The 12,706-nt window shown below is 45.0% G+C and overlaps 3 protein-coding genes across 3 annotated transcripts; 2 read left to right on the top strand and 1 right to left on the bottom strand.

Annotated features, from left to right (window-relative positions):
• Positions 1-63: 63 nt before the first annotated feature.
• Positions 64-2,436, top strand: J4E84_000216 (uncharacterized protein; the record flags this gene model as incomplete). The annotated part of the gene is made up of 6 exons (XM_049382859.1): positions 64-307; positions 394-714; positions 768-1,126; positions 1,297-1,565; positions 1,619-2,264; positions 2,314-2,436. The coding sequence occupies 6 exons, from the start codon at positions 64-66 to the stop codon at positions 2,434-2,436; spliced, it is 1,962 nt and encodes a 653-aa protein (XP_049248377.1).
• A 335-nt stretch (positions 2,437-2,771) lies between these two features.
• Positions 2,772-4,409, bottom strand: J4E84_000215 (uncharacterized protein; the record flags this gene model as incomplete). Its single annotated transcript, XM_049382858.1, has 3 exons — positions 2,772-3,413; positions 3,468-4,163; positions 4,401-4,409. 3 exons carry the CDS (start codon positions 4,407-4,409, stop codon positions 2,772-2,774), a joined length of 1,347 nt encoding a protein of 448 aa, XP_049248376.1.
• Positions 4,410-4,542: 133 nt separating this feature from the next.
• J4E84_000214 (uncharacterized protein) lies at positions 4,543-6,389 on the top strand (the record flags this gene model as incomplete). The annotated part of the gene is made up of 3 exons (XM_049382857.1): positions 4,543-4,723; positions 4,775-6,211; positions 6,265-6,389. The coding sequence occupies 3 exons, from the start codon at positions 4,543-4,545 to the stop codon at positions 6,387-6,389; spliced, it is 1,743 nt and encodes a 580-aa protein (XP_049248375.1).
• Between the last annotated feature and the right edge of the window lie 6,317 nt (positions 6,390-12,706).

The raw sequence follows: 12,706 nt of genomic DNA, 5'->3' as shown, positions 1-12,706 counted from the left end.
CCAGCTGCATCGCGTCTTCAAGGTTCATCGAAGTCAATCGCATCAAGCGCATCAATCGCATCAATGGTACTCACTGGATTGTCCATCGCGGCATCTGGCCGCTTCCCGAGTGGAGTAACTCAGAAAGCGCTACAGACGCGTATAACGTCACTCGGCGCCGAGTACCTGTCGAGCGTCACACCGGACACAACCCATCTCATCGCAACGCAAAAAGACTTCGACAGCAATTCCACCAAGGTCAAGACTGCTGTTGCTCAGAACGTGTCGATTGTTAGCCTCGAATGGCTCGACGAGTGCGAGGCGACAGGTAAGTCCACCACAATCCGACGCACTCAGAACCGCAACATGCTTCTCAAATCTTAACGAGGAACTTCAAATTGACGGTTGGAGCAGATTCCTATGTTCCTGAGTCGCAATATGTGTTGTCTTCTGTGGCGGCGCCAGCTCCTGCCTCTGCTCCTGCCCCTGTCCAAAACGGGTCAAAGAAGCGCGCAGCGTCATCTGCATCACCACCAACTGCACAACAGGAGACTAAGAAGCCCAAGATCAAAGAGAATGCCAAAGTTGGAGATGGACAAAATGCCAAGTCCAAGCAGATTGCCATCTCCGTAGACGAGCATTGCCCTCTGTCTAGCTGGCGCGTTTACATCGACAACAACGACGGCACGATCTACGACGCGTCACTCAACCAAACGAATTCGTCTGCAAACAACAGTGAGTAACGGCAGTCAATCCCAGATTTTGGACGTGTATGCTGACTACCTTAGACAAGTTCTACAAAGTCCAGCTTCTCACCGATGGCTCCAGCTACCGAACGTGGACACGCTGGGGGCGAGTCGGCGACCGTGGCCAGATGAAGATGCTTGGCGATGGAGGCCTCAGTAATGCCATGCAGGAGTTTGAGAAGAAGTTCAAGGACAAGTCTGGCCTCAAGTGGGCGAACCGCGGTGACGAGCCGAAGGCTGGCAAATACGCCTACGTAGAGCGCTCCTACAACCCTGACTCGGACGACGATGACGACGGCGATGCCGATGCTGGTGCTGATTCCGGCGAGACCAACGGCGTCACGCCTGACAGCACCTTGTCTCCTCCAGTCCAGGATCTCATGAAGCTCATCTTCAACCAGGTAAGAATCCAGTGCTTTTGGAGTTTCCGGGTGGCTACAACCCGCGTCGCATCTGAAAAAAAAAATCCATAATGGAGCCTGGCGACGATAATGCCCTAGGACGTGTTCATCTGTTGACTTTTAGCGCTGCGTATGCTGCAACACGAATTCCAGGCTAACATTTCAACCAGGATTACTTCAATCAAACCATGACTGCCCTGAACTACGACGCCAACAAGCTCCCACTCGGCAAGCTCAGTAAAGGCACCATCGCTCGCGGTTTCCAAACTTTGAAGGATTTGTCCGTGCTTATCGACGAGAATGACAACGATTCAAGGGCAGAGGTTGAACGCCTGTCGAACCAGTACTTCTCACTCATCCCACACGCCTTCGGTCGCAATCGCCCGCCGGTCATTCGAGACATCACACTCCTTAAGAAGGAGATTGAACTACTTGAGAGGTAAGTCATTGCTGTATGAGATGCATGCGAGGCGTATACTGACTTCACTATAGCCTGTCGGACATGAAGGAGACTGCTGCTATGCTCAAAGACCAACTGAAGGACAAGAGCGATGTGAACAAGCTCGACAAACAATTCCAGGGACTTGGCATGAACGAGATGACCCCTCTTCAACATAAGAGTCGCGAATTCGTGGAGATCGACGAGTATCTCAACAACTCGAAGGGCAAGACACATCATGTCAGCTACAAAGTTCAAGAGATTTTCCGCATCGAGCGTCAAGGAGAATTCGACCGTTTCGACAAGAGCAAGTATGCGAAGATCGCAAGCAACCGCCGCTTGCTTTGGCACGGATCCCGAGTCACCAACTATGGTGGTATCTTGGGTCAAGGTCTCAGAATCGCTCCACCGGAAGCCCCTGTCAGTGGATACATGTTTGGCAAAGGTATCTATCTTGCCGATATGTCTTCAAAATCCGCCAACTACTGCGCTTCGTACAATTCTGGAGGCACTGCGCTGCTTCTTCTCTGTGAAGCTGAGCTCGGCAACCCAATGCACGAGCTTACCGACGCGTCGTACACTGCTGGGGAGGACGCCGCCAAGAAGGGCCTACACAGCACATTTGGTATGGGACAGACTGGTCCAAAGAAGTGGAAGGACGCGGGTTGCGTGAACCCAGCCCTCAAGGGCTGCATGATGGTAAGCAAGCTCGCATTCCTAGATCTAGTTTCACAGCTAACCATACTAGCCCGATGTATCGACACCGCCTGGAGCTACCAACGTACCCAACGCGTACTTGCAGTACAACGAGTACATCGCCTACGACGTTGCTCAGGTCAAGCTTCGTTACTTGCTCCGTGTTCAGATGTAGATTCTCAGCGCTATCATCTCTCGAATCGGCGTTGAGGCGTTCCAAGCGGGGTTCACAAGGAAAATTCCAAGGCAGGCGTCTACATGGTCTTAGGGATCAGGTTGTTGTTAAGATAAAATGCTATGTATGCAGCAAAGCCCGCGTCATGGGCTTTGCGTAGGCGTTCACTGTTCTCACATTCTTGCCTTTGGTTGCGCACGACGTCATTTCGTGATGAGCCCAGTCTGTCAAAAAGCATGGTATATTCGTCGTTAATCAGATACAAGCATCGCGAAAGGTCCCTATACACATCGGTAACATGGTCAAACTCCAGGCCAGTACGAAAGCAAGCGAATCTACTCGCGTCCACCGACCCTCCTTTCGTAGTCGTCTTCAAGCCTAGAGGCATCCACCACCTCGACACCCTTGCCCAGCCCGATCATGTCATTGCGAACCTGCCACCACCTGACAGTGTGCTCGCTCTCCTTGCCCTTGCGCATGGGGCCCTCGTCGTCCGTGTCAACAAGCCCACCAAGGCCTGTGCCATCACCGCCAACAACGACAATGGTCTGGCCAACCCACTTCCTGATGTCATCGATGTTCTGACCGTTCACACCACTCAACGCATCGACTACGTAGACAAGCTCCGGTCCGAGATGCCTGAGCATGTGCACGAAGCCAGTCGTGGTGTTGAAAGGCATGACCATGGCTGGGTCCTCAACGAGGCGGAGGGCCTGCGAGTGGAGTGTGTTCCAGAGCGAGTTGTCAGAGCCCCGGGTGCTGGGTGCGGGTGTGTATATGACGGGTTCGACGGACGACAGCTCCTCGCCTGGTGTGCGTGCAGGTGTGCTGATGGCAGAGTATGAGTCGCCGAGCGAAGACGATCCAGTGCGGGAGTTGGCGCGGGATTGTGGGCGCGAGCGCAGCGACGGGGAGTAGATGAGGACGAAGAGCTTGGTTCGCGAGAAGTCGGTGTCGGGGAGGTGGGAGAGGATGGTCTGCGAGCTGTTAGTTTTGGGCACGTGAGAAGGGAGACGAGATGCAATGCTTACAGCGTTTTCTTCGCGGTACGAGCCTTCGTCGTCGTCCAATCGGTCCAGGCTTTCTGCGCTGACGACTAAGACTACCGTCTTCCTCCTTCCTCCGTAGCCCTCGCCTCTGCCTTCAGCCTTCCGCACGCTCGCGGCGAAGCTTCGTGCCTGCGCATCGACTGCAGCATTGCTGTCCCGGCTCTGCGCCTCGACATTCCTTCTAATCGTAGCCTCCTCGTTCCATCGAGAGTGGTCGCCAAAAGCTTCGTCCTTGTCTTCCTCGCGGATGGAAGCGAGGGCCGCACCAGCTGCAGCGCCCGCCGCGGCCCAGCCTGCTGCTGTCTTCTTGCTCACGGTATCGAAGAGCTGCTGTGGCGATGGTGTGCGACGGATGACGCCTTGTGCGCGGCCAAGCAACGTGCCATCGCCGTAGCCATAGCCCTCACCGCCCCCTTCGCCTACGGGGAACCCAGAGACATCGCGTGCTGCAGGCGCCCTGCCCTGTCGCTTCTCATGTGCTGAATCTTCGCCATAGGAGAGATCGTCATCGGACGAGTAGTCGCGGCTGTCCTCGCGCGCACTCCAGACCCAGGCTGCGAGACCGGCGGTTGCGACGGTGACGGTGAGGATCAGAGGAACGTAGAAGCCGAGGGCGCCGCGGTTGCGCGAGTTGTTCTGGCGGCGGTCGTAGCGGTCGTAGTTGAAGGACGACATGGCCTAGGTCATGGTATCGTGAATGTTTCGTGGGCGGGTCGGGCGTTGTTTTGGTCGTCAGCCGCTGCCGCTCGGCTGCTTCCCTGTTGTTGACGGCCGGCAGCCCAGGGCGAGTGGCTGGGAGCTGAAGCTTGCTTGCTTGCCTGACACGCGCCGAATGGCTGCGGCGACTGTGCGCGAGTCAGCCGCCCTCGAACTTTTGGCGGCGGGGTGACTCTAACACCCCACACGCCTTTGTACCTGCAGCATCACCTGGCGGATATACGCCAATACCGCCTCCCAAGCGAAGCCAGAAATAGTACCTTCCTGTCCAAACAATATCGAGATAGGCCAGTGCTACAACTCTACACCCATATCGCGACACCCACCGCACACACCCACAATGCCTCACGCGACGAGTCTGCCTGCGCCAGGCTTCCAGGCCCTCATTCTGTGCGGACCTGGTGCTTCCTTCAGTACCTTCACATCCACGCCCAAGGAGATACCAAAGGCCCTGCTGCCCATTGCCAACAGGCCTATGGTCTGGTATCCCCTGGAATGGTGTTACCGCATGGGGGTCACAGGTATACCATGACGCGCATACGGTCTTTCTATTCTGTACTAAGATATTCTAGACATCACAGTCGTGACACCGCCAGAGTCACTAGAAGCCATCGAGGCTGCCATGTCGCAAAACCCACACCTCACAACCCTCCCCTCGCCGAAGCCCGACATCCTTGCGCCGAAAGACCTCTCACATCAGACGAGTACTGGCGACCTCTTCCGGTTGCCTGAGCTACAAAACGCGATCAAGGGCGACTTCATAGTACTGCCATGCGATCTCGTATGCGAACTAGATGGCACGGCGCTGGCAGACGCATGGATGGTAGAGCAGGGCGGATTCGCAGGAGCTAGTGGTGGACTGGACCACAACGGCAGCAAGATCGCTTTCGGCGCTGGCGGAGAGAAGCTCGGAAGAAGAGGCGGCATGGGCGTGTGGTACCAGGCCAAGGGAGAAGGCAGCAGGAAGAAGGAGGAGACGGATTTCATTGCGACAGCACCGCTACCTACGTCCATCGTCCCTGTTCCGACAGATTCGCTGCGCCGCAACATTTCGAAACTAGTCTACTCCGTACCCACCGACACCTTAAACGACATCACAGAGGAGAACAAGACATTCCCGCTGCGACATTCCCTCATTCGCCAGCACGCGCGGATAAGAATGCTTACGACCCATCGTGACGCACACATCTATTTCTTCCCATACTGGGTTATTGAGATGATCAAGAAGAACGAGAAATTCGAAAGCATTAGCGAAGAGGTATTGGGATGGTGGGCGAAAGCAGGCTGGCAAAATGGTCTAGGAGACAAGTTGGGTCTGCGGCAAATACTCCAGGGCGAGGACGAGGAGTCGGATCACGGGTCGCAGGTTGTCGAGGAAGAGATCGATGTGTCCAAATTCAGCACCACATACTCAGGCGGTAACACAGAATCCGACTCAAAGGCTCCCACGACACTCGCGTCGAGAGTCACAAAATCGTCCAGCATACCCGAATCCGCGAAATCGCTCACCTCGAATACGAAGCTTACGGTACCACCAATTCTTGCCTACGTCCAACCGTCGGGACCTGCCGAACCCCTCATTCGCCGTGTAGACGACTCACATCTTCTGCTTACCGTTTCACTCCGCCTAGCAAAGCTGCAGTCGATCGAGGAGGTCGGCAAAGAAGCAGCATCGCCATTCGCCCATCAGTCGAAAATCGTTCACAAGGAGTCCATCCCCAGAAAATGCCGCGTAGAAGCCGAGAATTCACTGTTAGCGGACAACGTCATCGTAGAAGAGAAGACCAATATCAAAGAAAGCGTCATCGGTCCAAACTGCAAAATCAGCGAGGGCGCAAGGTTGCTGCGGTGTCTGCTGATGGACGGAGTCGAAATCGGACCCAACGTACAACTCACAGACTGCATACTAGGCCGGAGATGTAAGATGGAGGGTGGCGATGCTAAAGACGGTGACAAGACTGTTCTCAAGGACTGCGAGGTTCAAGATGGACAGGTTGTGGAGTGGGGTAGTAAGTATCTCTTGACCCGTTTTGTGGAGAAGGCAATGCTAACCATTATGCAGCTGAGGCGAAGAACGAGAAGTTTATGCGCTTTGATGTCGGCGATGATGTGGGTAGTGAAGGTTTTGGCGGAGACGAGATGGACACTTTGAACGACGATGGAGATGAAGGTATCCCGTTGCGGTAATTGTTGGCCCATGAGATCGACGAGGGAATACGCATCACGACAATACGAATTAACATGCAACCGAACAAGCCGTGGCTTTTCACCCTCGAAAATAAGAACGATAGCGTGTGTCGTTCCGGGACCTTTCTAACTCGACTACTCGTTCCTGGCCATGGTCATAGGAAACGACGAATCGTTTGCTCATAGGAATGTCTCGTCGGTCTCGCTGTAAAGTGCAAAATGCGAGAGATCCACGGCCACGACGTACAGTACCTAACTCGTCACGCTTCGCCCAACTTGCGGTCATTTCAAGGTCCGTTTGCTACCTGGGTAACACAAGAGCTTGGCGTCACGGGTACCCGCGTCCTGTCTTGCGTTCTTGTTTTGCCCTCACGTCAACATCTCTCACTTAATCAATTTTGGAACAGGTCGCATCAGCATCAGCATCTCTCATTCCCTACCTCTCACCACCTACGTAGTATGTCATACACCCCACATGATCCCGATGCGGTTATACCAACAAGGCATTTTTGCGACGGCTGCAAGCAGGGAACGACTTCTAAACTGGACTGCGCGAATCTGGAGAAGGTCGTATGCTTCACCTGTCCTCGTCGAGATCACTTCAGCGGCGACTGTGACCATTTGATACGCAAAAGCAACCCTCCGTCAAGTGTACCAGCCTTTTGGTCCTCGCTTCCGCTGCGGCGGCTGTTCCCCACTATCAGCACGAGAAGTTCCACCACAGGGCAGCATATTCAGTCAACGGATGGGGTAAATTCAACACCATGTGAGAGCAAGGAATACACCGAAAGGAAAGAAGTCGAGATACAATTACTAGACTGGCAAGATCGCTGCAACGATGCTTTACGTCTGCTGCGAGCATGCGATCGCAAGGACGCCGCCGATGCTTTGGAACTCCAGCGTCCAGACCTTCGCGGATGGAAAGAACCCTCGGGCAAGGAGTACACACATGTACATGAATACGAAAAGGTTGCCAATATATTCAGCGACCAGCTCCTGGTGACCCGGGATTCAAGCCGTAGACTAACACGGAGGAAACAGCATCTTAACGCGATGAAGAAGTATTGCCTCGCCATCTTCCAGAAACTCGAAGCGTTTGGCCTTGCGGAGGCGGGTAAGACGCCTTTCACCAAGTGTACAAATGATTGAGACCTGACTATCGATCACAGCAATGGACCCCCTCACCCGCTGGCACATCGACCCCAAGTCTTCCGCGATCGAGTCAGAAAGTCACAAAATCTTATCTCACATCCCCACCAGCGCCCCGAGTACGGCCGGCTCGATGGCCAACTTCGTAGACCTAATGCACAGCCACATCACCCACCTATACGAAATGCCCGGCGACACCCTCTACTCCCGCTACACCATAGCCTTCAGGATCATCCAAACCGCCATCCGCTGGAATTCCACCGGTACAACCTTTACGCAGAACAATGTCCACACCTCCAGTATCTCAGCTGTTGAGATCACGCGCCTTTTCCGGCCGCTGGATACGCAGTTTAAGGGTGTACTGGAGGAAGGGTTGATGAGGAAGGGGGGCTTGCCGTGGGATCAGGCGTTGTGTTTTTTGGAGACGCATGGTGTGGAGCGGTTGTATGGTTCTTCTTGGGTGTGGCTGAGGGAGCTGTTTCATTATGAGGATGGGGGGTTGGCGCCGTGATGTTGGAGGATGTCGTGGTTGTGACGTTGTTACTTTCTTGTCGGTCCGAGCTGAGATGGGGTTTGTGTTTAGCTTTCTCGTCATTTCGTACTTGTGTTTACTCTGCATGTATACTACTGTTCGTTAGATGTTCAGGGAACAGTCACGAAGCATGGGAATGTTGTTGCGTGTGAAGATAGGGATGTGATGACAGCTCAATCTAGGGGCCTGTTTGGTGATCGCGGTAGGATGCGCAGTAGGACGGTTATATAATAAGGCCTTTAGCCGCAATTAGTAAGCATTATATTACTTATATAATATTATATAAGCTTCTTTAAATATAAATTTAAAGATTTTATAATATTATACTACTGCTTAAAAAGTAACATTATACTACTACTTAAAAAGTTATATTATACTACTACTTAAAAAGTAATATTATACTACTACTTAAAAAGTTATATTATACTACTATATAAAAGGTAGCGTTATATAACTAGTATTATATTAAGTCTTTTATATTATACTACTAGATATCTTTTCTTAAGTATTATACTACTAGCTAGCTAGCGCTCTCTTTAAGTATTATACTACTAGCTAGCTAGCTAGCTAGCGCTCTTCTTAGGTATTATACTGCTAGCTAGCTAGCTAGCTAGCTAGCGCTCTTCTTAGGTATTATACTACTAGCTAGCTAGCAGCTAGCTAGTGCTCTTCTTAAGTATTATACTACTAGCTAGCTAGTAGCTAGCTAGCGCTCTTCTTAGGTATTATACTACTAGCTAGCTAGCAGCGCTCTTTTTAGGTATTATACTACTAGCTAGCTAGTAACGCTCTTCTTAGGTATTATACTACTAGCTAGCTAGTAGCGCGCTTCTTAGGCATTATACTACTAGCTAGCTAGTAGCGCGCTTCTTAGGTATTATACTACTAGCTAGCTAGTACTCTTCTTAGGTATTATACTACTAGCGCTTACCTATATTATATTACTAGCGCTCTTCTATATTATACTACTATAGACTTATAAGTAAAAAAAAAAAGACTATAATAAGTAAGATTTAAACTTAAACGTAAAAAAATAGTAACTTTATATATAAGAAATTATCTACTTAGTAGTTAAGTAGGTATCTTAGTTAAGAGCTAGAGGTTACTAAACTAGTAAAGAACTAATATACTAAATAGTAGTACTATATTAAGCTATTATAATAGAGAATAATTAGATTTAAAGCTTTATATAGTACGTAAGTATAAAAGAGCTAGTAAAAATATAAAGTTATAATAAGTAGAGACTTTATATTAGTAGCTATAACACTAGCTTTACTAGTATAGTAATATAGTATATAAGTATAAGAAGTAGGTAATTAAAAGAAAGTAAGAAGTAATAGATAATAAGCAATAAGTAATAAGTAATAAATATACCTTTTTTAAAACTATAATCTTACTTATAGCTATTAAAACTTTAGTCTATAGTAATTTTATATTATATAATACTCTCTATATTAATAATAATAGTAGTAGTAACTACTTTAAAATATCTACTTCTAACCTTCTTCTATTTAGTCTTCTATTAGGCGCTTTACGCGCTATAATATTAGTACTACTACTATAATTTATTACGTAGTAGTAATAGTAGCACTAGTAGTAGAATAAGCTCTACTAGAGTAAACTAAGATCTAGCATAGTTAGAGAGCGTAAGTAAGTATAGTACTACTATAGAGTTAGTAACTATATACTAATAGTAATATAGTCTACCTTAAAACTATACTTAGTGTACTTAGCGTCTAGTAGCTATACTACTATTAATAATTACTCTTACGCTTACGCTTATTATTTCTACTTCTACCTCTTCTACGCCTCTAGCGTATAATAATAATAATAATAATAATAAAAAGATAGAGGTTACACTAAGCTAGGTAGTAATCTTACTAGCTCTTATAGATAATCTTACGTAGTAGTAGTAAGAGTATAGTAGTAGATAGGTAGGTAGGTAGGTAATAATAGATATAGTATAGCTTACTCTCTTCTCTTCTTTATAAAGTATAAGTAAGTAGTACCTTTATAGTACTACTACTATAATATATAGATATTTACTAGCTTTAGAGCGTTTAGCTTCTATATTCTATTCTAGCTATTTAGAGTACTACTTAGAGAAATAATCTAAGTATTAGATTAGAGTAGCGTTATAGGTTAGAGTTTAAATACTAACTATAGTAAAAGAGTAGAGTTTAGTTAGTTAGAATTAAAGTTCTTACTATATACTTCTTTCTATATACACTATTCTATACTCTTACTACTCTCTAAACTTCTACTAGTAATTATTAATAGATAAGCTACTAGCTATATTCTAGAAAGAGAAATATAGAGCTAGTAGTTTTCTACTTTTTACTAATAGTAAAGAATTAGAGAAGCTAGATAACTAACTTAGAGTCTTTAGTAGAAGAGTTAGGTAAGAGAGGTATAGTATTAGGCTTCTCTACCTCTTATAAATTATAAAGAATTAGAAGAGCTAGATAATAGGCTACCTTCTAATAGAATAGTAATAGAGTAGGTATAGCGTTAGGCTTCTTTACTCTTTATTAATAGAAAAGAATTAAATAAGCTAGGCTTTTTAGGCTAGCTTTTAATAGAGTATTAAATATAGCTTTAACTTTAATAAAAGCTATAGGCTAACTAGAGTATAATAGTATAGAAACTACTAGCCTAGATGTCTAGCTACTTTAGTGTGTAGTAGATATTACTAGTAGTAACCTTTAAGTGCTAAGAGCTATTATAGCTAATAAGAAAGCTAGTAGTATACTTAGAGTAGTATAGACGTTGCTAGTAGTAACCTTTAAGTACTAAGAGCTATTATAGCTAATAAGAAAGCTAGTAATATATTTAAAGTAGTACGCCTTTATAGATATATAGTACTCTAAGACTACTATCTAGAAGTTATATTCTTAGTATAGAGTTATAGAAGTATAAAGTACCTCTATAGTAGCTAGAGTAGTAGTAGTTCTAAAAGTAAGCCTAAGTTAAGACTATTAGTATTAGTATAGAGTTATAGAAGTATAAAGCACCTCTATAGTAGCTAGAGTAGTAGTAGCTAGAGTAGTAGTAGTTTTAGAGATAAGCTTAAGTTAACTTATTACTAGCTTCTTAAAGGCTTTAATACTATTATTAGTAATTATCTTATAGAAGTGTAAAACACCTCTATAGTAGCTAGAGTAGTAGTAGTTCTAGAGGTAAGCCTAAGTTAACTTATTACTAGCTTCTTAAAAGCTTTAATACTATTATTAGTAATTATCTTATAAGTTAACTATAGTACTAATAATACTCTTACTAGAGAAGATAGTAATAATAGAGTACTTGCTAAATTTAGTAGTAGTACCTTAGTATACTACGTTTCTTGCAGCTCTCTTACTAAGAATATAGTATTTAGTATTAGTAATCTTAACTAAAGAGTAGTTAATTATAGAATATATAGTCTCTATAGAGGTGCGTATATTAAAGTTAAGTAGTATAGGCTTAAAAGAGGCCTAGAGGCTTATAGCTAGCGTACTTAATAATAGCTTTACGTAGTCTATAGTTATTCTTAGAACACTAGTTATAGTAGATATATATAGTAAGGTTAATAATTATAAGAGAGTTAGTAATAAAAAGAAGATAGTTAATAATAGCTTTAGCAGCGTAGCGTACAGGCTTAAGAAGCCTAGAAGCTTATAGCTAGTATTATTAATAATAATAATTATAGAAAGTTAGTAATAAAGAGAAGGTAGTTAATAATAGCTTTAGTAGCGTAGTGTATAGGCTTAAGAGGCCTAAAGGCTTATAGCTAGTGTTATTAATAATAATAATTATTTAGAAGTTGCGTTCTTAGTATAGAGATATAGAGGTAGAAGGCACCTTAGTAGTAGTAGTTCTAGAGGTAAGCTAGAGTTAAGGCTATCTAAGAGCTTATAAAGTAGAAAGCGTAGTAAACTTAATAATATAATCTTTAATAACTCTACTAACACTAGTTATAAGTAGAAGTAGAATAATTAAGAATATAAGTATAGCTAGTTAGACTTTCTTTTTCTATATAAGACTATTAACCTAGATATAGAATCTAAGCTTTAGGTACTATATATTATTATTATAGTCTAAATACTATTAGTATATAATAATAGAGATATAGACGTATAAAACTTATATCTAGCTAGCTAGAGAGAAGTAGAGTAATAGTAGAGATCTTAAGGCTAGAGATTTTAAGGCTAGAGATCTTAACTTAAAGATTCTTATAGACATAAGTTTTTATAGCCTTCTTCTTCTAGTTACTACTAATAATCTTAGTTTTAAAAGTTTTCTAGTTCTATAGACTAGTGTTAAGAAATTTAAAAGTCTTCTAGTTCTATAAACTAGTGTTAAGAAATTTAAAAGTCTTCTAGTTCTACTAATAATCTTAGTTTTAAAGATCTTTTAGTTCTATAAACTAGTGTTAAGAAATTTAAAAGTCTTCTAGTTCTACTAATAATTTTAGTTTTAAAGGTCTTCTAGTTCTATAGACTAGTGTTAAGAAATTTAAAAGTCTTCTAGTTCTATAAACTAGTGTTAAGAGATTTAAAGGTCTTCTAGTTCTATAGACTAGTGTTAAGAAATTTAAAGATCTTAACTAGCGTAGAAGTAGACTTAATTAGAGTGCTAGAAGCTAATAATGCTACTA

Source organism: Alternaria hordeiaustralica (assembly GCF_023758085.1).
Source record: "Alternaria hordeiaustralica strain BMP 2776 chromosome Unknown scaffold_1, whole genome shotgun sequence".
NCBI classification, from domain to species: domain Eukaryota; kingdom Fungi; phylum Ascomycota; class Dothideomycetes; order Pleosporales; family Pleosporaceae; genus Alternaria; species Alternaria hordeiaustralica.
This window is presented reverse-complemented; position numbering and strand designations above follow the sequence as displayed.